The sequence below is a fragment of the Betta splendens genome, chromosome 17, assembly GCF_900634795.4.
Source record: "Betta splendens chromosome 17, fBetSpl5.4, whole genome shotgun sequence".
In the NCBI taxonomy this organism is placed as follows: domain Eukaryota; kingdom Metazoa; phylum Chordata; class Actinopteri; order Anabantiformes; family Osphronemidae; genus Betta; species Betta splendens.
In genome coordinates, this window is record NC_040897.2 from 10,713,905 (window position 1) to 10,734,013 (window position 20,109).

General features: G+C 47.7%; 1 protein-coding gene across 18 annotated transcripts in view; it reads right to left on the reverse strand.

Moving 5' to 3' along the window:
* The window catches only part of LOC114845082 (adhesion G protein-coupled receptor L2-like), a 115,647-nt gene that overhangs the window by 23,439 nt on the left and 72,099 nt on the right, over positions 1 to 20,109 (reverse strand). For 14 of the 18 annotated variants that reach the window (XM_055504002.1, XM_029132889.3, XM_029132888.3 and 11 more), the window contains 10 exons: positions 13,013 to 13,312; positions 11,692 to 11,792; positions 10,342 to 10,527; positions 8,501 to 8,539; positions 5,326 to 5,509; positions 3,726 to 3,848; positions 3,380 to 3,585; positions 2,847 to 3,020; positions 1,513 to 1,719; positions 466 to 686 (listed from right to left, as the gene is read on the reverse strand). In XM_055504002.1, the coding sequence (XP_055359977.1) occupies positions 466 to 686; positions 1,513 to 1,719; positions 2,847 to 3,020; positions 3,380 to 3,585; positions 3,726 to 3,848; positions 5,326 to 5,509; positions 8,501 to 8,539; positions 10,342 to 10,527; positions 11,692 to 11,792; positions 13,013 to 13,312 (1,741 nt within the window). The remainder of the gene's footprint in view (positions 1 to 465; positions 687 to 1,512; positions 1,720 to 2,846; positions 3,021 to 3,379; positions 3,586 to 3,725; positions 3,849 to 5,325; positions 5,510 to 8,500; positions 8,540 to 10,341; positions 10,528 to 11,691; positions 11,793 to 13,012; positions 13,313 to 20,109) is intronic. The other 4 variants (XM_055504004.1, XM_055504005.1, XM_029132896.3 and 1 more) reach the window with 1 other exon arrangement.

Genomic DNA, 20,109 nt, shown 5'->3' on the forward strand with positions numbered 1-20,109 from the left:
CATCGATCAGGGTCCAGCAGAGCCAAGTGGAGAGAATAGAGGCTCCTCTGACCACAGAGGAGAGCGGTCGACCTTGAGGCAGGGCTGGACCCTCGCCATGAAAAGCTGCATTCTACAGGGCGGTGGTCGCCGGACTCGTGACTTCACAGTCTGCAAACGCCTACGAATGCGAGACGTCGACTCTGAACGGTAAACAGCGAGCGGCAGAAACGAATCCAACTGTGTTTATCAGCAGGAAGTTTAAAAAAGCCTCACAAATCATAAACCTATAGCTTGGATGACGACCAGCTGAAAAGTGTATAAACTTTCAACTGAGACGTTCGGCAATTATCCACTACGAGCGGGTAAAAAGCCAGCAGGTCCGTGCAGCGTGTTCATTAATGTTGTGGCTGTGCTCACGCCGCGCTCTTTGAACGGCGACCGGGTGTAAATTCGCCAGCGGCGAGAGGTGGACTCCACACTTACGCCCGCTGCGTGCCGTAGCTTCGGTAGTCGATGGCCGCCGAGATGCCCACCACCACCGCCGGAATGAGGTACCCGGAGATGTAGTAGTACTTCCTGCGCGAGAACTCGCTCTCGAACACTTCCACCAGCATGAGGTACAGCTGCACGCCCTCCAGACACATCCAGACGAACGCAGCCAGGAAGCAGAAGTGGAGGACGCCGGCGATTATGGCGCACACCAGCTGAGAGGAAGACACACAGTCAGAGAGGAACTGGGCCTTTTGCTTAGTTATTAAGAACTTCTTTCATTAGTACTTACTCTGACATGTATTTCTGTGTTTAGCATTAAGAGATTACAAGTTCAATGACCCGGTTTAGCTAGACGGCAAATACAGCCCCCGGCTAGAACGTTAAAACAGCATGGGGGAACAGATTACAGAACACTGTGCATCACTTGTTGCACACGAGGCCGCGGGCCAGTCGCAGCGCCCAGATGTCCCCTGTCCACCACTACAATAAAAGCACAAGGCTGTTGTGATGATGTGTTGCTAAGCGTCGCACAGCTGGAGGAGACCAGACACAGTGGGTGCTTAAGCGGACGGAAAAATAACTAAACATTGCTAATTTCCTGCTAGATGTGTAGCTGTGAGGAAATAAAAAAGGTAATAAAAAGTTTATTTCCGTTGCCAGAAATTGTACTAATAGGTTTGAAGGTAGGAATTTTCAAATATTGCATCTTTTAAATTGAGTTCAAACCTCTAGTTGGAAAAAACTGTGCAGCATTTAAGGCTAAATTCTCAAATAAGCTAAAAAACGCATCGATGCAAAAAATGGTAAACTATAACCGACCAAAATGATAAATTAGCAACATTGCATCATTATGTGTCAAAGCAAGTCGATACAGCACAGATGTGATACCGCCGCTTGTTATCATGTGGATATTTTAAAGCCAATTAAAGGAAAATGAAAGGGGAAATTAGAGCAGTTAAAGGTTAATTGCAGCAGATGAGCCCATCCATCAGACAGCGCGAACGCTCCAGACCGTCTGCGCCAGAACCTCCGGCGTACCTTGGTCTCCGTCATGTTGATGCCCACGAGGAAGACGAGCTCGCCGACGAAGAGGTTCAGGCAGAGGTTCTTGTGGATGGTGTTGCGGTCGCTCTGCAGGCCGCGGAAGAAGCAGAAGGTGAAGAGGCTGACGGCGAGGCAGACGAGGGACACGGCGATGCCCATGGTGGTGATGACCGTCAGGAGATCGTGGACGCCGCCGTCGCCCTGTGGAGCAACGCGCACACTGTAGCGCCGACCGACCTTCAACTCCACACTTGTCATAATGATTGGTGGCATGTACGCACATAACGGCTGTAGCTATATTTATGGGAGTGTGAACACTGACCTTACGGGAACCTTGATGTGTGTATAATGTTGTAATGAAAATGTAAATTTCAAAGAACCTTGGCGAGAAGGTTCACAATAGTCGGGGACGTATGTGAAAAGCGCCTTTGCTTGCTGCAGTCACTGCCTCTGGTTCTAATGACTATTTACTAGGAGGGAATGATCTTGGCAGTCTTTTTAGCATAAATGTGTGTTTTCTGTGGAGCAGTTAGACTTTGGCACCTGACTTAATATAGATTTAAGCCATATACAATTATTCTGATTGCGCCCGATGGCGTTTAACATTCAGACTCAACGTGCTTGTGAGCAGAGCGGGTTCCGCGGCTGAGGTCAGCGCGCGCCGGGCTCCGCGGGACCTGAAGCCGGGCGCGTCCGCACGATCGGCACCGCGCAGACCGGACCGTAAAGAATACCGCTCAAGGACGCGGTGGCCTCAAAGTGAGGTAATTCCTCTTGTGATATTTGTAATTTTATTGAGGGCAAGAGTTGCCGTGGAGGTGACGTGTGGGGGGAATTGGTGTGAGGATAAGCCTACCCTCAGGGCTCTGGTTTCAAGCTGTGGTTAAGGTTGAGGTTAAGACAGATGACAGGGACAGGGTTCATGAGTTAGGACGTATTATTAAACAAACCACAAACTTTTCCCCCACATTTATTACTGCCTAGGTCCTGGCTGCACATGCCATTTATCATGTAATTGGATTGTAATTGCATTTTGCGACCAAATGGATCTACACCACTTCAAGAGGGGTGGAAACACAAGTTAAAGCCGAGGCTATACCATAATTCTCAGGGACAAATGCGCGGTGGAATATGAGACATGGACCATATGTAAAACATAATTACTCCTCATAACAGGATAGCACAACTTAGTTCCTTTTTTCCACCTATCCTGCCGCCTCTACCGTCCCCTCCAGCGATAATCCAATTACCCTCCGCTTCTTGTTCGTGCCATGTGTGCGCAAATTCATCAGGCAGACGGAGGAGCGATAACTCCCGCGGCCACTTACCGCGTTCCCCCGGTGAGCCATGAGGATGGCGAAGTTGGTCAAGTGACTGCAGGAGCAAGTGGTGTGGCTCTTGTTGGTCTCCAGCAGTTTGCAGCCCTGAGTGGACCAGTATCCCATCATGCTTCGCTCCGAGTAATTCCAGAAGGAACAGTTGGGGTTGTAGTAGTGCTCCTTCTGCAAAGCGCAAACACACCGGAAGCGGCCATTAATCATATATGAATGTTGCTCTGCGAAATGCGCGACAGACAACAGAATCTTAATGTGCTGAAATGTGGGGAGGCAATTTGAAAGCACATAGCGGAATATGCCACAAGAAGCTTGACTTATGGCACTTGTAGAGCTTTTCAAAGCTACATTAGCACTAACCACCACCTGCGACACACCGGCATATTATGGATTTCGCTTTAAGGGGTTTTTCTGCAACAACAATACATCACAGCACTGCGTTTGCCCTTCGATGTCAGAGGCTGCGCAGGATTTCTGACAGCTGAGCTCTTATAGCGCGGTGGCGCGGGTCTCGGGAGAAGGCTTACGTCCAGGTGCTCCAGCGTGAAGATCACGGGATCAGCCACAAACACGCGGCTGGACTCCTTGGTTATGGAGGCCGAGAGGATGTGGGAGTTGACGGTGAGGGAGAGGTTGTGTTTGTTTAGATCCCCCATTCCCCTCAGCGTGGCGTTCTCCGTGCTGAGGAACTGACCCAGGTGTTTGTAGAGCACGAAGACCAGCTTGGCCACACCTGTAATAATAAAACCGTCAGACGTGCGGCGTGGAACAGGCGAAGGGTGACCGGCAGAACAAAGCGTAGCTAGGACACAGATTAGCTTCAAAACCCATCGATCAACGGTACTTGAGAGTCCTTCAACAGCCGATCCTCACCGTTTTTGCTGTTCACTTTGACCGTGTTGGACGAAAGCTGCAGGGACGCTCCACCCTTGCTCGTCTGAGGAAACCTGAAGTCCTGCACTTGGCCGTCTGTGCTCAGCACGTACACCTCCAACACTGAGAGAGGAAGCAGACGGGGGAGAAAGCGGGGGAAATATGAAGCGCTGGCGGGCAACATTTGAAAAGAAAAGCTCCCACATTAAAGCCTGGCGGGCGTGTGTGTGTGTGCGACATAGGGTTCATTGTCCCAGTAACACAATCCAATCTCATTGGCGAGGCCCTGTGGAGTGTCATTTGCTTAAAAATCATGTCACTAAGCTGATGGTTAGCATTGTGAAAGCCTACGAGGCAACAACGAGGGGAAAATAACAACAAGGGCGGCAACAGAGGATAAGCAAATGTACGCACACAGCCTACTGCAGCATGAATGTCAAATATTCATAGGATCAAAAATATCATTGAGCTTTTACTTTTACTTTTTTCCCCCCTGTGGGTTCAGATAACTCTGGGCTCGACGAGCAAATCTCTGAAAATCCTCCAAATTCCTCCAGCCCCTCTCGCCGGTATGCCAGCTGCCGGGTGGTTGCTCCCTTTGATGTGTGAAATTACTGAGGGGTCAGGAGGACACACGTATCTGCACACTCCCTCCCATCAGGAGCGCCCCCCCCTTTCTCAGATAGATGGCTTCTGACAGACGGAGATGAGGAATTGTTTTCCGGTCCCCCCCTCGCCGTCGCTGCGCATCCCTCCGCTCCGGCTCTGCCCTTGATGAGCGTCGCGAGGCGCCGTTTGGGTTCCGGCAAACTGCTAATTAGGGCCAACGATCATTTCCACTCTTTCAACCTTTACCTGACCCCCGGCGGAGGTCAGGCGGGCCCATTCTCTGCGGCTGTGTGTTTCCTTTCATGCATGTATTTGTGTTTCTCCACTGGAATATTATCTCTTTGGCGCAGATAAGCAAGAGCTTGACAAGCTCATAAAAACTGTCTGAATGTAGTGATTAAGTATCCAATATACTGCATATTACACAATGTGTTAATCAGTGCTTTTGGTAGAGACGGGGCAACTAGTCCTTATCAGCTTAGCTAACTACCACTTAATGGGAAAGGCTTGCCGAGAGCAGATAGAGCGCTGCGTGAATGGAACAATGCCAGTCAATTGCTTTCTTTGTTTCCCCCCCCACAGGTCTCCATAGTTCATCTTGTAGCCCAGGTTCAATGAGGTGACTTTACTATGCAAGAGAAAGATTAAAAAATCAACGGCGTGTAAGACAAAGGGCTGAGTGGGACGCCGTAACCATAGCAACAGCGAGCCAGGCGTCGAAATATGACAACTCGCTGCACCAGGCGGACAGGAATGAATGAGATCGCGTTGCTAATAAACTGCCTGTCAGGACACACTTGCTGTTTGAAACGAATCTTATTTTGTGATATTAGACATGGCCCGTTTTTTAAATAAAGGTTCTTCCTGAGGAACAGCCAGGAGGCAACTTTAAAATAGAATAATACAAAAATAAAAACAATCGCTCGTATCGTAGATGGTGAGTGACGCATGCGGCTTTTATCAGTTTTACAGCGACCGGGGGGGAACTTACTGATGTTCTCCGCAGGCACTTTTACGATCGCCGGCTCAATCAGGTTTTCTGCAAGGACGAACGCCCCTTCCTCCAGGGTATCCAGCAGCATTGTGGCGGCGTGCGTCTGTTCTGTGGAATTCATGTCTTTCCAGGATTTCAGTGCTTCCGGCCTCAGGAGGTTGTCAACAGTGTCCACAATTGCCTGTATCCATGGAGACAAGTGAAAATGTCAGCGCCGCTTCCCTCCCATCATAACTTCAGTTTAACAAAGAGCAGGGAACGGGGCGGAAAATGATAAAAAAAAAAAAAAGAGGACATGCATGGCCAACAGTGACAGTGACAGCAAAGACTCACAGTCAAATTTTCAACAGTGTGAGGGTGGAGTCAAGGAAAATCAACTGCAATCAAAATAATATCGACCATTAAAAAAAAGCATTGGATATTGTGTTCAGAAACAAGGGGGTTTAATCTGAGGGCGGCTCGTTTGGACCAACGTCTTTATTCAATAATATAAATATGAGAAAAGGAAAACAAACAGAAACCAAATACAAACCAAATGTTTTCCCCTCACTGACTGCAGCACTCTACAGCGATCCTCCCCTCCTGATCCAGTGCATCTACTTTCCGACAATTATCCCCATGAATGGTCTTGTTTCCATAGCATGATCTGCCCATTATGTCCTTGAATATTTTTCTCCTGATGAAAAAGGGCATTGTCATGGAATCCACGTCCAGAGTGGCAGTCTGGGAAAATCTGTGCTTGTTTTCAATGGCAATCCTTTAATTTCCTGCTTTCTGATAAGCGGTAAGTCAGCAAAACATTCCACAAAACCCACACAAGTATCGCATGTCGATAAAACAAGAGCTTCCTTTGACCCGGGAAGGACGGGTTCGTGGACCCTGCCTGGCAAAAATCAAGTCACGACGTTGCCGACCGTCCAGAATGGCACCGACACCAAACGTCTGCACAAAGATTGGGGACCCAAACCAGTCTCCAGTGTGATAAATCAGAGTGACAATTTAACCATAGGTGCCATTAACCACAGCGAGGCCCACCACAATAACGGTAATTAGCCACAACAAGCCCTTGCTCACTATACCAATTAGTCACAGCTGTGATTATCCAAAACACTAATTGACCACAGACAGGATTATCCGTTTAGCTGGAAAAACAAGAAAGGGGATCAACCAAAGTCTGCACCAATATATGATTAACCGCAACATTTAACCACACAGCCCATATTAACCACAGCGGTGATGACTGCATCCAGACACAGCGCTCCCAGCGTGACGCTGTATCTAGGGCTCGAGCACAGAAATCAATCTCTGAGGCCCTGACCTTGCAGGCAACTGGAAGCTCGCGAGCTACGACTGTGATGGGAGTTAAGTGAGTGTGTGTGTGTGTGTGTGTGTGTGTGTGTGTGTGTGTGTGTGTGTGTGTGTGTGTGTGTGTGTGTGTGTGTGTGTGTGTGTGTGTGGGTTAGCGGAGAGAGCGGTGGCGATTACAGGGTCGGAGCCATTACAACCAGACAGGCACTAAATGGTCTTTCCCCCCTGCAGAGCCATCCTCAAAGGCCTTGTGAAATTCAAAAGGGGTTGAGAGAAAAAATAAAAAAAAGTCGCCTGTCTCTAATTTGTGTAGCACAGAAAGACTGTGCGTGTTGTGATTGAAAACTCTTTAATTCTCGCCTGGGTGGATGTTTTTACCAATCACAGAGCATCCTCGGCTCGCTGTATACGGAGATATATGTGGTGTGATGAGAGATGGGTAGCGAACACTCGATGGGCGGCTGGATAACAAGCTGCTGGAGGTAAGTGAGACTTTACTCACTGCAGTGAAGTGACACTCCAGCTTGAATGTTAATACGCTCCACGTCAAGCACACAAAGCCGCTATGCATTGCTGTAGCGTGCTAGTTAGCTAGCAACGGCGTCCAGTTAGATTCAATGTGGCCTGCACGATGATGTCATCATCTGGGGACGCGCATCACTTCATCAGCTTCTTATATATGTTTTCATCAGTAAACTAGTTCAATTAAAACCTTAAACAATTCCAATTATCTGTAAACAAAGAAAAATAACCACAATAAACAAAGCTGGGCTGCGGAGATAATGAGCTGGTGTCAGAGAGGCTCAGTTGACGTGTGCTAGCCTGAGGTGAGGAACAGGGTGTCACATAAACCTCTGCACCAGAGGAGAGGTCAGGAGGTCACCAAGTCCTAGTGGATCATCCTCCGGACACCGTGAACGTCCACAGCAATTTCCATGGCAATCCCTCCATGTCAGTGACAAGTGCGGGCTAATTGGGCGAGTGATCGAGCTCTTACTGGACAGAGGCGCGCTGCTAGCGTTAGCCTCCACGACAAGCCCCGGAAAAATGAGACCTCAAGGAAAAATAATCCAACTTACAGAAAGAGAGAGAGAGAGAGTGTGTTCCCATGAGCCAATGAAAGATACAAAACCCGATCATTTGTTTTATTCCAGGCAAGGCATGCCCTCCCCGGTGTTTACACCGTGCCCTTGTCTTTCAGCAGAATCCACTCGAGGAAATAAACTCTGGCACAAATGAGCAAAAGCGAAATGTCAGGGGGAAAGGTACTAAAAAATCTGAACTGAACACAAACATATTAATGGGTTCAGAAATTAATCCCGCAGATAAAACACATCTGCGGCAGGAGAGAATATTTTTATTTTATTTATTTATTTTTTTGCTAAGGGGACAAGGGAGCCTAGAAATTGTACAATGTAAGCAAGGGAAAATTGAGCACTCTGCCACTTTGATCACACTTCTGGCTGACAGGGAGGTGCAATTACGACCGTGGGAAGGCAATTATTCACACAACGTATAAAGAGCCGACAAGAGAGCGAAAACGCGGGGGAGGAAGAAAAGAAGGAGACGCAAGGAAGAAAGGAGGAAGGATGTTCAAGTAATAACATACAGACAGGAGGATAACAGGACAAAGATGGGGTGATGCGGACGCTGCCATCCTGAGATGGACAGAATGACGATGGAGGGGAAAGCAGGCAGACAGACAGACAGACAGACAGACAGACAGACAGACAGACAGACAGACAGACAGACAGACAGACAGACAGACAGACAGACAGACAGACAGACAGACGGGGCTTCATGCTACTGATGGTACATCAAACGCTGAGTTAAAAAGCAACAAAGGAAAGCCTAGTAGTTATACCTTCATGTAGGCCCTGCATGTCTTCTCTCTTTTTTGAAGCTTTTCCATATAACAAGGGGATCGAGCACAAAAGACAGATTGCAGAAAAAAAGGGTGGTGAGAAAACAGGAATCATTAGAGAAGCAAAGGCACAGGTCCATCAGCTGCAACCTTAACAGGACGCGGCGTGTGTTTGTCGTGAGGGGGGGCGGGGGGTGGGGGTCGTAAGTTTAAATATGAATATGGATCACAGTGCAGACGAGAGATGCAGAGCGGTGGGGAGTAAAATGCTGAGACCAGACTCCGATGCTCCCCATTAGTGATGCCTTAAAATCCTCTGAGAAGATAAACAATGTGGGATGAGGTCATTTGTATTTCATGGTATGGGGAGAATAACAATGACATATTAAATAAGTCTCTGTCTGCTAATAATTGGGTAAAACCAGGGAAGATCACATACTGGACCTCTCACACAGACCCTGAACACAAACGGGCAACAAGGACTTTGTTTCCAGATTACATCCTGCACAGCGTCAATGCTCCCTAAAGGATGATTTACCTGTTGATTTGGGAGCGAGCCCTACTCACATATTATGATTTAGCTTCATGAAATACATAAATACATGAAAATATCGCACTACATACAAATAAATGATTTGGAAATGGTTTATTTCTCTGCTTCTAAGTTGCTGTGAAGGTAAAACAGCGCGCTTGATCTGCACCTGACAGCAATGTTCACACACACACACACACACACACACACACACACACACACACACACACACACACACACACACACACACACACACAAGGTATTATTTAACAGTATAAATGAGTCATGTTTGTACCGTTGAGTTGTTTTTCTTTCTTTTGCAGGAAAACGACAGCGTCTGTCTGCTACAATAAGTAAGAAATGCCTCCACAGTGAGTCGGGGGTGGAGGAGAACAGTGCTCTACGTATGTATGTGGGTTTAAATGATGTCTGGTGTGTTTGAGAACGTTCAGGCGTCTGGTGTTACCCTGCACGTGACTCGGACGGGCACAAACGAACGCCCTTAAACACAACCGCCCGCTGATGTTAAGCGCGCGCGGCAAAGAGCACGGAACGCGCTAAACTACTGTTTTGATCAGCGTTCGTCTCCTCAAGTACAAATCAACACCGCCGGCGCTGCGGCGAGAAAAACGCTAGGCTCTTATTTCCAAGCGCGTTGTGGCGACATAGGTGTTGGAGCATAAGAGCACAAACGACGGCTGTTATTTTGGTGCAAATCACCTTGTTTACAAAGAGACTGTTTCGTAGGAAGTCTGAATAACAATGTAATTTCTCACACTGTCACTCATCGCTCCATGGGACCGCCGGCAGCTGGGAATTAGAGCCACGTCCCGAGCCTCCTGCTCTCCTTAAGGAGTGTCTGCAGAAGCTCCGGGAGCGAGCAGCTCCACGCTCGTCAACAACGAGCAGTCATTCTGTGTGTTGGTCGGGGGCTCATAGCCATTACCTGCTTTAAGGAGGCACTGGCAGGTGAGCCTTCCTTTCCAAGGCCTGTAATTACCAGGGAGCCGTAGAGGAATGAGCTTCCCCTCAGGGCTTTACCTGCCTCTCCAGCCCCTCACCTGAGCCTGTGTGTGTGTGTGTGTGTGTGTGTGTGTGTGTGTGTGTGTGTGTGTGTGTGTGTGTGTGTGTGTGTGTGTGTGTGTGTGTGTGTGTGTGTGTGTGTGTGTGCGTGCGTGCGTGTGAGTGCAGATGCTTCGCTTTGCGTGAGGAGATGCTAATGAATGAGTCACGCTGGAGCCGAACCGCGGCAGCAAAAGGCGGGGAGCAAAAGTGCAACGAGAGGCCAAAGGCGCCGGCCGCACCGTACCTTGTTGAAGCTGCGTCCGGCCGAGTCCTTCTCGCTGGGCCGCAGCTCCTGAAGCTGAGCGTCCAGGATGTCGACGAGCTGCTCCATCAGGCGCACCGAGGAGCTGACGTCGCCGGCGAACACGGGGCCCTGCGTGTGGCGCGCCAGCTCGTTGGCCAGATTGGCAGCGTTTTCACCAGTTCGAATCTAAAAAACAACGAGGAGGGGTTGTCAGTGGCGCCTCGGCAAAGTGGAGCCAGAATAATGTATTCCGCATACACCTCAGTCACAATCCATTATGGCTTGTTCGGAGGGGGAAAAGTCACCGTGTGCAGGATGCATGTAAACACGTGGATTGCATGTTAAACAGCCCGACCGGCACACGGGCGTCAAAAAAGGACAAAAAATGACAGACTGCCACTTTTTGAGTCGATGTTTGTGATCAGCTGTTATTCTGTTGTGACTAAATGTTCCAGTTCCTGCCTCGAATGGGCCGCGACCCGGTTTCGAGCCGCGTGCTTATTTCGTACTAAATATGAAACACTGTATTCTGTCCTCACAGTCGGCCCATAAGAAATCAATGTCATTTTCCATTTTATGCCGGGAGGAAATGAAACAGTGCGTGCACGGGCGTCAATCAAAGCGCCATTTTAAACTCGAAGAACTTGGAGAAGAGAGCGCTAATGCAGCGCCCGCGTTATATCATAAAGACCATAATTACCCGCGGCCAAGTGGGATGTGAATGTTCACAGCGTTCAGCCTCCAAGGTGTAATTCACATATAGACGGCAGGAAGTTTCTTTTCCCCCGCCGCTAATGTCTGCCTCTCGGCGAAAGCGGCATCAACAAGCCATTCTCCGGCGCAGATCACGTTTGAAATACGCTCAGAATTAGCGTCGATGTGCGGAGTTTCTCAAAGTGCCTTTCAGCCTGAACCCGCTGCATCCAGCAGCCGTTCTTCTCCGGCTACGGGACCAGAGAGCGCCGCCCGCTTGAATGCAATCTGTTTATGAGCGCCGGTGTGGCCCTTCTGCGCCCCCCCCCCCTTATCTGCGCGTCTACATTCGTTTTCTACCTGCATAACTGTGGAACATCAAAGCCGAACAGTCGCGGCGGAGAGAAGCACAGCTCTTTGATTCTCAGTAACCGGCTCCCGTTCTTGGCATTTCCTCCTGATATCTCAGATAGCTCATTTCTTTTATGCTTTATATACCACACTATGCTGCAAAACTTGTAGGAAAGTGTTATTATTTTTTTATATTACACAGTAGCCCTGACCGGTAAAACGCACAACTGCCAGCCGGCGGTTCAGGAGTTGCTGCTCGTGCTTGTTTGGAGCTCATATTCAGTAATTGGCACATTCCAGTCTTACCTTTTGTGCCACTTGAGTCACCCAGTGGGAGGTGCAGTTGCTGAGGTCCGGTCCTTTGGAGCACCAGGTCCCCTCCACGGTGCAGAGGTACGAGGCGACGCCTGCAGTGGCACACACAACACAACACAACTGTTGGAAACGAGCCAAAACCTCTCTCGGATAAAATTTCTCCGGCGGATCCTTCATTGATGCAGACTGTCTGGTCCAAAACCTCTGGGCACGAACAGCGGTTTTAAACTCCGCGGACGCCTGAAGGCATCGCACAATCTACGCTAACAATGTGTATTAACACACAATCAGATTTCTACACCACTTGGACGAAACGAAAAAGGAAAGCAACAGACTCCGTCTTGTTATCACCTGTAAACATTTAACAGAATATTACATCTAATTAGGACCAGTTGCGCCACACTAATTACATCCTAAGTGAAATACAAGCACGCTAATGAACGTAGCTCCATTTACAACCGCGATAACCTATGTAATTGAAGATTCGTTCCCTTCTCCCCAGTCAAAACACTGTCTCTTTGTCGCTTTCATCCTCCCGTCGCTGTTGCTTTTATTTTGACAGCTCTGACAGTCTGTCTGAAGCCATGTTAAGGTAACTCGCGAGCGATTCCTGCCAGGAATGAGCATCGTCGTCAAAGGAGCTGCCACTGTAACGACCATCAGCACAGCGCTGACCCCCGACTCCTCCACGAGGGGGTTTCACTCTGAATGTGCCCGAGCCCGTTAGACGGCGTTGGGTTTAGGTAAAGCCGTCTTTTTAATTGTAACCCCCCCCCCCCAAATTATTTTGACTGACAAAATAATTTGCTCGGCGAGGGAGAAATTGTTTTTTCTCTCTCCTCTCGCGTTGCAGGAAGAAATTGGTTTCAAAATTACACATAAACAGGAAAATGCTAATGAGGATTATATTTTACAGTCTATTTGAAGTCGACTGATTAAACCTGATGGAAAAAAGCACATTACCACCTGAATGAGCACGAATAAAGTATTAGGTGGGGTCATTGTGACTGGTTTTGGATGCTGATGTGATTTGAGACTTCCTTTTTAAACACAAAGAAAGAGAGTGTGTTACAGGTTCCCCTCCGGCCCGTTGGCGGGGCTCTGGGTTTATTGTGTTGATGTTCTGTGGTTCCATCTCATGTCATTGATTGTGTCTGTATTTATTCTCACGGTTGTCATTGTTCCAGTTGCTAATATGGCGCCACCTGTTTCCTGACCTCTGGCTTGCTGTTTTCATTCATTAGTCTGTTCTGGTTTTCCTAGTTTTAGGATTGTTATAATTCCAGATCTGTGTACTTATCGGCTGCTGTACCTTTGGTCCCTTTGGGGCAGGGTCTCTCCACACTGGTTCCACTGTGGGTCTGGGGCCAGTCGATGGCTCGCCTCCTGGTCGTGTCGCAGAAGCGCCTGGGTGTCGGCGGCAGCTCCGGCACAGGAGGATCGACCGTACCCGATCCCCGGCTGTCCTCAAACGGGTCCCGTCCATCCCTGGGATCCGCTCCCGCCAAGGTGGTTTCACCCTGACCCTTCAAAGTGGACACGGCGGTGGTGGTGGCCACCGTGGTGGTCCTGGCCATGGATGAAGAGGCGGAGAAGTCCTCTGTGGTCGGAACTGGAGACAGACAAGAGTGCAGCTGTTAGAGTCACAAATGCGAGGCAAACTTGTCAATGCGACACAAAAGATCCATAAATAAGAGGCGCAGGAGAAGTGGGGTATTGTTTGACGGAGCAGTGATTTCCTCCCATCAGAGTCACTACCTTGGGCTGATTAAATGTCAACAATGAAGACAAAGCCTTCCTGCGTTTTGCTTTTCTCCTGCCAAGTTCATCTCGCGTTTTGATGAGGCTGCTGCGCGGAAGTTGCTCCGCACTGCTCCAAGCCAAAGCCATATATCAGCAATAATGCGATTCCACTGTATTCAACCCACACCTATCTTATCCTGCGAAGCAAATCCAAGCGTGAACGCGTGCGTGGGTTATGTTTGCTCCATTGCACAGATGTGCTCCTGCTTAACATCACCGTGCGGCCACAGATGGATATCTGCTGCACGGATCCCGGCTATTACAGAGAATCGACGGCAGAAACAGGAAATCTATATATTTTATACAGTGGGAACAGACGATATGTACGCGTGCATGCTGCAAGGACACACCAGGCTGCTTGTCTACCGCATCAACGATCACACGCTTCCACCCACAACCACCTGATTGTACTTGGGAGATAAAAGCGGCTTCCCACAATAAGGTCCGTCACTGTGAAAGGCACCGCGGCGTTGCCTTCAGGTTCCCTGGGTGCTTCTTGGAGAATGCAATATCATGCTATCTGACACTTCATCACCAGACACACATCTCCATTTCCTGAAAGCGAATTATGAGAAAACCTCACATTTTACACTAATCAGCTAGCCGAGAGGATCTTTGCTTCTTCATTCCAGTCAAATATGTTGAGTTTATTACAAAGCCGGCGTCTGGTGAAGCAGCCATGAGGCCACGGCAGAAAGAGAACAGTCTTCCTGTAATGCTCCAGCCTCAAACCTCCCTACAGTGAGGCTGAATTGTGACATTCTACTGGGTGACCTTTTCCCCCGGTGGGAGCCCTGGCTAATTACCTTACACGCATTCAGTCATTGTGTGTCTGTCACCCACACTTTGAAAGGCTGGACTGGTCAGGACGGCTGCAGATGCGACAGCTGACATGCGCCAGGTCAGCGTGTTCAAATAATAAGGAAACCTTCATTTAGTGCAAATAGTGATGAAAGCCTTCTGAATCACAGCCACAAAGAAGAAGGAGAGGAAAGTAAGAGGAGCAGAAACCGATTAAATTTAACCTAGAATTCCAAATATACCAAGAATTTCCTTCTGAGATGAACAAAGTATCTGTGTAATTAAAAGTGCAAAGGCTGGTAGAGATTGAGTTTTTAGTTCAAAATTGCTGGATCACTATAGTTTCATCAGCTTCTTCACCTTTGCAACCTATATCACGCAAACTAAAGCAAACTTAATGGAAAATAACTGTTATTTTGCCCTAAACAGACAAATAACTGTGAATGGCTCATAACATAATTATATAACAATGCTAAAATATATATTATTCATTGCTGGCGAAGATTTTTTATTGACTCAGGAAAAGTGAGATGATTCATAGGCTGACTGGGTTGATTCAATATACGCATATAATGCAATACGAGGGCAAGTGTAATTAGGTTTGAGAATATTAAACCTCTCCATACCTGAGCAAACTTCTGCTTTTCCGCAGGCTGATCTAAGCTTTAATATGCATCTGCCTGTAACGGCGTGTGTGCATCCCCTGATTAACCTGCTCCTGAGACCATATTACTCCAAGTCAGGCCAAAACATTCAGCATAATTTGCTACGTTCCATAGTATTGAGAAAAGTTTCATTACTTTGCAAACCTGGCCAATGGGCCTAAAAGTATCATCGTGGTGGGTTTTAGTCAATTTAAAGATAATTAGATTTGAGAGCATGTGAGTCTGGAAAGGTTAAGCACAACATTAATAGGAAAACTGGAATTGTACACATTTGCCTGCTTAAACATAATTTATAAAGTAACACTCAATGAAATGACAAAATCCTTTAATCTAAAACAGGAACATCAGTTTGGGAGCATCTTGCAACATTTTTTTTCCTAGCTGATAATGAACTAATATATTTTTCTTATTTCCACTGTCGGGTCATTATCCCTACCATGTTCACTCTTCCAGGAAGCCTGGTGAAGTCATATCGCTTTAATTAGCAGGGGCACTCAGACTTTGATTGAGTCAGGGTTTTTTCTCTTCTTCTTCCCAAATCAAAGACAAGATGCAATCTCGTGCCTGTTGACACTCAGTGTGCCTTGGCTTTCATATCGGAGTCTGATTGTGAAAAACAACGTGCGCATCAAATATACAACATAACTGTTGAACGCGGCATCAAATAACGTGCTTGTCAGTTGTCGATGCGTCTCCGGGCTTATTTTGATGTCTGTGCCCCGCGCCTGCGCCACAATTTCCCCTTTGATTGCAAAGAGCAGATTCCACTCCAGCAAGATCCCTGCGTCCTCTGATAGCACTCAGCCAAGAGAGGCTGCACCAATTAGCTACCATTTCTCTCAAGAGGCGGTGAAGTCACTCTTTATGGGCAACCTGACACCAAAGGCATACTGTTGCCATATGCTGAATAATGCCTCTTGTAAATAATGGAGCAGTTTGAGATTGAATACTTGAGAAATGGCTGTCACCAGAGTCTAAACAGAGCAGGTAAATTAAAACAGGGCCACGAGGTAGAGGAAACCATTACGCAAGTTCATCAATCAGGACAAGAGGAGATGAAGCGGGATTAGTTTATCACTTTACAGCCCCCCAGAGTCATTTAAGCATCTGCGGGAAGGGAGATGACAGAAATATTACAGTTGATCAGAGTCTCAGATATTCTGACTGTCCTTGCTTTCATTCCTAACGCCACGACGTGATGCGGCTGGATCGCCCGCTACCTCCAATCTGCCACCAGGGAGGAGCGACGTCAGCTCGCAGCCAAATCAAGCCTTTTTAATTAGTCTCATTTCGGCAGATGTAACGTTCGGCGGGCGCCGCAACAAACGCGGCCACGTAGCCGTCAAACAGGCGGCGCTACAATCACATCTACATTAGCGGGGGATTGATTCCGAAATCATATAAATCGGTGAGCAAACTTCCGATTGCCAACACAAATTAGACAAAAAACCTGTGGTTATTGTTTATCCCTCCCACTGTGAACATGACACAACGCAGGAACAAAAGGAGAGCACAGTAATTATCACGCCATCCGTGTAAAGGTAAGGCTATGGCTAGGAGCTCGGGAGAAAGAACTCGGAAACAGCTAACCTGGCGGCGTCACGGTTTTCTGCTAAATCTAGTTAATTTATTTCACTTGTGGTTTTTCACGTGAGATGTTGCTTTGTTTACTGAGCTTTTTCCTCCCATGCATCTCCATCCGCCGAGCTCGACTCGGTAACGAGACCGTCTCCGAGAACAAAAAAAACCATGCACGAGCTACAGTTGGTCTTTTCCCCTCTTTACCTGGAGCCGGTGCTGGTAATTAATGACAGAGGAACAAATCCCACAAGACATGAATTTTACATTAGGCTGTTTATATGCGCTCATGCTGTTCTGCTTCATTTAAGTCTCCTTGATGTGAGCACACAGCTTGGCGTGGAAGGTAAAGGGCGCGAGACAATTAACGGCGAGACATACTTTACTATTCCTGCTTAAATGATAAAATAATCGACTCAGGGCTGTCGTGGAATTGTTGCACAGCTTTTAAGTTTTATTGACACCTGTTCTTTAAAGACCAGTAGACAGAAAAAGCTCTGCCGAGCGTATCCTGTGTCTGCGCGGAGTAATTTATGAGGCCTGAAACTGAATACGATGCAGCAGCAGACATGTCACAGTCGCAACCGGGAGCCCTGAGTCGGATGCAGACGGCAAAACGGCTCACAATAAAGTCAAGAGCAGCAGCCGGGAGACGGGAATACACGCAAACTCCTGGTCACACATGCCGATTTAGTCGCCTTAAACAATTCCCGCCCTAATCCTCCGAGCAGAACAATTAGGGCGCCTTCAAATCTCTTCATTCCCCTCCTTCAGCCTCTATTTCTGTTGCCGAGCATCACGCTTTCCAGCGGGTGGAACACAGGCTTAGCGGCTGATACATCTATAAATGTCCTCCATCTTGAAGCCTCACCTGGAGGTGTCGTTCAGAGATATAAAAGCAAAGCAAAGTGCAGCGAGGTGCACTTTGTGATGATAGATATATGTGGCATGCAGGATACAAAATTGCATTTTTTTTCTTTTTTCACTTGACATTTCAATTCAACCCAGAGCCCACTTGTGCTCACTGCTCCCAGATTACTGGAAGTGGCTAAGCCGTCCGGACAAAGCCATTAATTCTATGCCTGTAGTCTTTAAGGCCTCAGATCAATGCTACCTCAAAGACAAATTAATTTTCTCCTTTCTCTCCTTGTTGGTTAGAAAAGCGCTTGGCAATTACTGCCTCTTCTGATAGTTTTGTTTGCATTCGCTGGATTGAAATCGGTTAACGTCTCCGCTCATCACAGAGAATATATCAGCGGCGTCGCTGTACGTTTTGTACCAGCGGTCTATCGGCACGCCTCCCCTTTATGAGAGACCTCTGAGGGAGCGACCTCTTCGAACTCCGATCACTGTTGTTTTGTGTGCACTAAGCATTAGCAGAGCTTAGACATTTTCTTTAAACTTGTGTGAATTGTTTGGAACAATAAGCAGAACAATCGATGCCCCTATGTGGAATGATCTCAGGTAATCGCTTCAACCGGGCGCCCGAATTAACAAGCCGGCATTGTTGCCAGCGCTCTGCACGCTGAGGAAACGCCGACGAGGTACTAAGGTCAATTATTTTGCGCTTTGATCAGTTCACTAAAACTCCCATAATATCAACCTCTAATCCTCCTGGCACTTGAGCGCTTCTTAGGATGAGCTTTGCAGCCAAGGTTGATGCTTCTGACAGGGAAGGACGCCAACGCTCGCTGTGTCACGCGACTTCTGCAAAAGGCGAGAAATGCACGGGGTTTGGTATTCGAGGTAACTTTACTCTGTGGTCGATGAATCTTAATGGGCACAATTAATTTCCTTTACGCCTCAAGTGCCCCTGTGTTTCAGAGAGAGAGAGAGAGAGACATTATTTCAGCACCATTAGATTACCCTGCAGAATAGGTTGTTTAATTCAACGGCATGTCATGGGCGGCAATAAATCCTAATAGCTACACAGCAAAGTAGTTAAAGGTGTAGATCAAAAAAAAGGAATAAACAAGAACCAATTATTTTGTGCCATTCAGCTCTGCTGCTGCATCTCAAGACGTCTCCTGCCCCCTTCTTTAAACTTTTCTTGAAAATGTTCCCATAAAACACACTGATGATTGGGCGAAGCCACAATTGGTTTTCCATCCTGGTAACAGAGCGGTGGTGGATCCTCAAAATAACAAACAGAAACGCCAGCTACTGTTGGCTTCCTCAATTAAACGCATACTTCCTGTAGCAAGTGGCAACAACAGGCCTATTTGCCGCTTATGTTTAGCGAGGCATTACAGTAGCTGAGCGAGCACATTAAACCCTTCATTGAAAATGCTCTGTGATGGCCACTTTTCTCCTTTGCCCGAGTCTCTTTGGAGAAAAGAAGGGTAATTATGATAATTCAGTTGTTAATTACATTTACATACATCAGAACATGAGGAGTTGAGCAGGCAGTTTGTATGCATGAAGAACTCATTAAAGTTTAAGTATTTTTCATATCTGCTCAAACATACTCCTAATTGAAGCTCTGGTTGTTCGGGGAAGGAGACGCAAGCCGGGAGTGGCCCTTGGGTGTCGAATTCTCGTGCGGTGGATATTCCAGGGAACGGCAGGAAAACAAACAGACGTGTTGACAAGAGGCCAGAGTTCAGGAGCACACAGCCTCCATTGAGACATCAATGCCAAACCCGGTGAGCAGCCCGGGTTAAGAATCAGATTTCCCCCCCTCCCGACGACCCCTCCTGAAAATCCAGAAGTCAAAAACCATAACCTAAACTGGACGGGTGTCCGGGGGCGGCTCAATCCTCTAGCATAACACAGAGTCGGGTTACAGTCCCTGGTTTCACTTCGTACCGGAGAAGTGGGGCCAGCTGGGATAAGGTGGCTGCAGCGAGGTAATTAAGCTTATTATCAGTTTGATGTAGAGTCCCTGTCTGGTGACATGTATGTCGCCTCCCAGCACTTCACAGATTAATTTTAGCCCCCTAACCTCCCGACAAGATTCTTCACTGTAATTGATTTCTCTTTCCAACCATTCTTCTACTCTGATGCGCTACATAACTCACACACACTTGAGCCGAGCGGTTTTGAAAATATTACGCCACAAAAGGCTGGTGATTATCTCCTGATCTGCTGCCACAAAAAAAAAAGAAAGAAAAAAAAAACGCCTTGTGTAAAGTTGATGGGGTAGCCATGGCAACGCAACTTGAAATGCAGCGCACAGAGGAGAGGGTAACCTCCGTCATACCGCGAGCAACACTTCTCAAACACGTTCCCGGCGTCGGAGGGGAGTTCACGGGGGCAGTGTTCATAATGGTTTCGGATAAGGTCTGAGATTAAAGAATTTGATAGGGTCCGGCTTGAGATGGAGGGAGTGCCTCGACTCGCCTCATGGTAATAAACAGGATTCTGTAGCGGTGCAGTTGCACCGGGAGCTATCCCTCATGCCAAGGTGAATCTGTAATTTCTGTCTGCAAATGAGCCCTTTCCCCAAGACTAACACAGCCCTCTTTTCTTTATCACACCTGAATTGGATCCAAAATTAAAAGGCAGCCATCTGTGACATCCCACGCTGCAGCCAAACAATGGAGCAAAACCAGAGCGACAT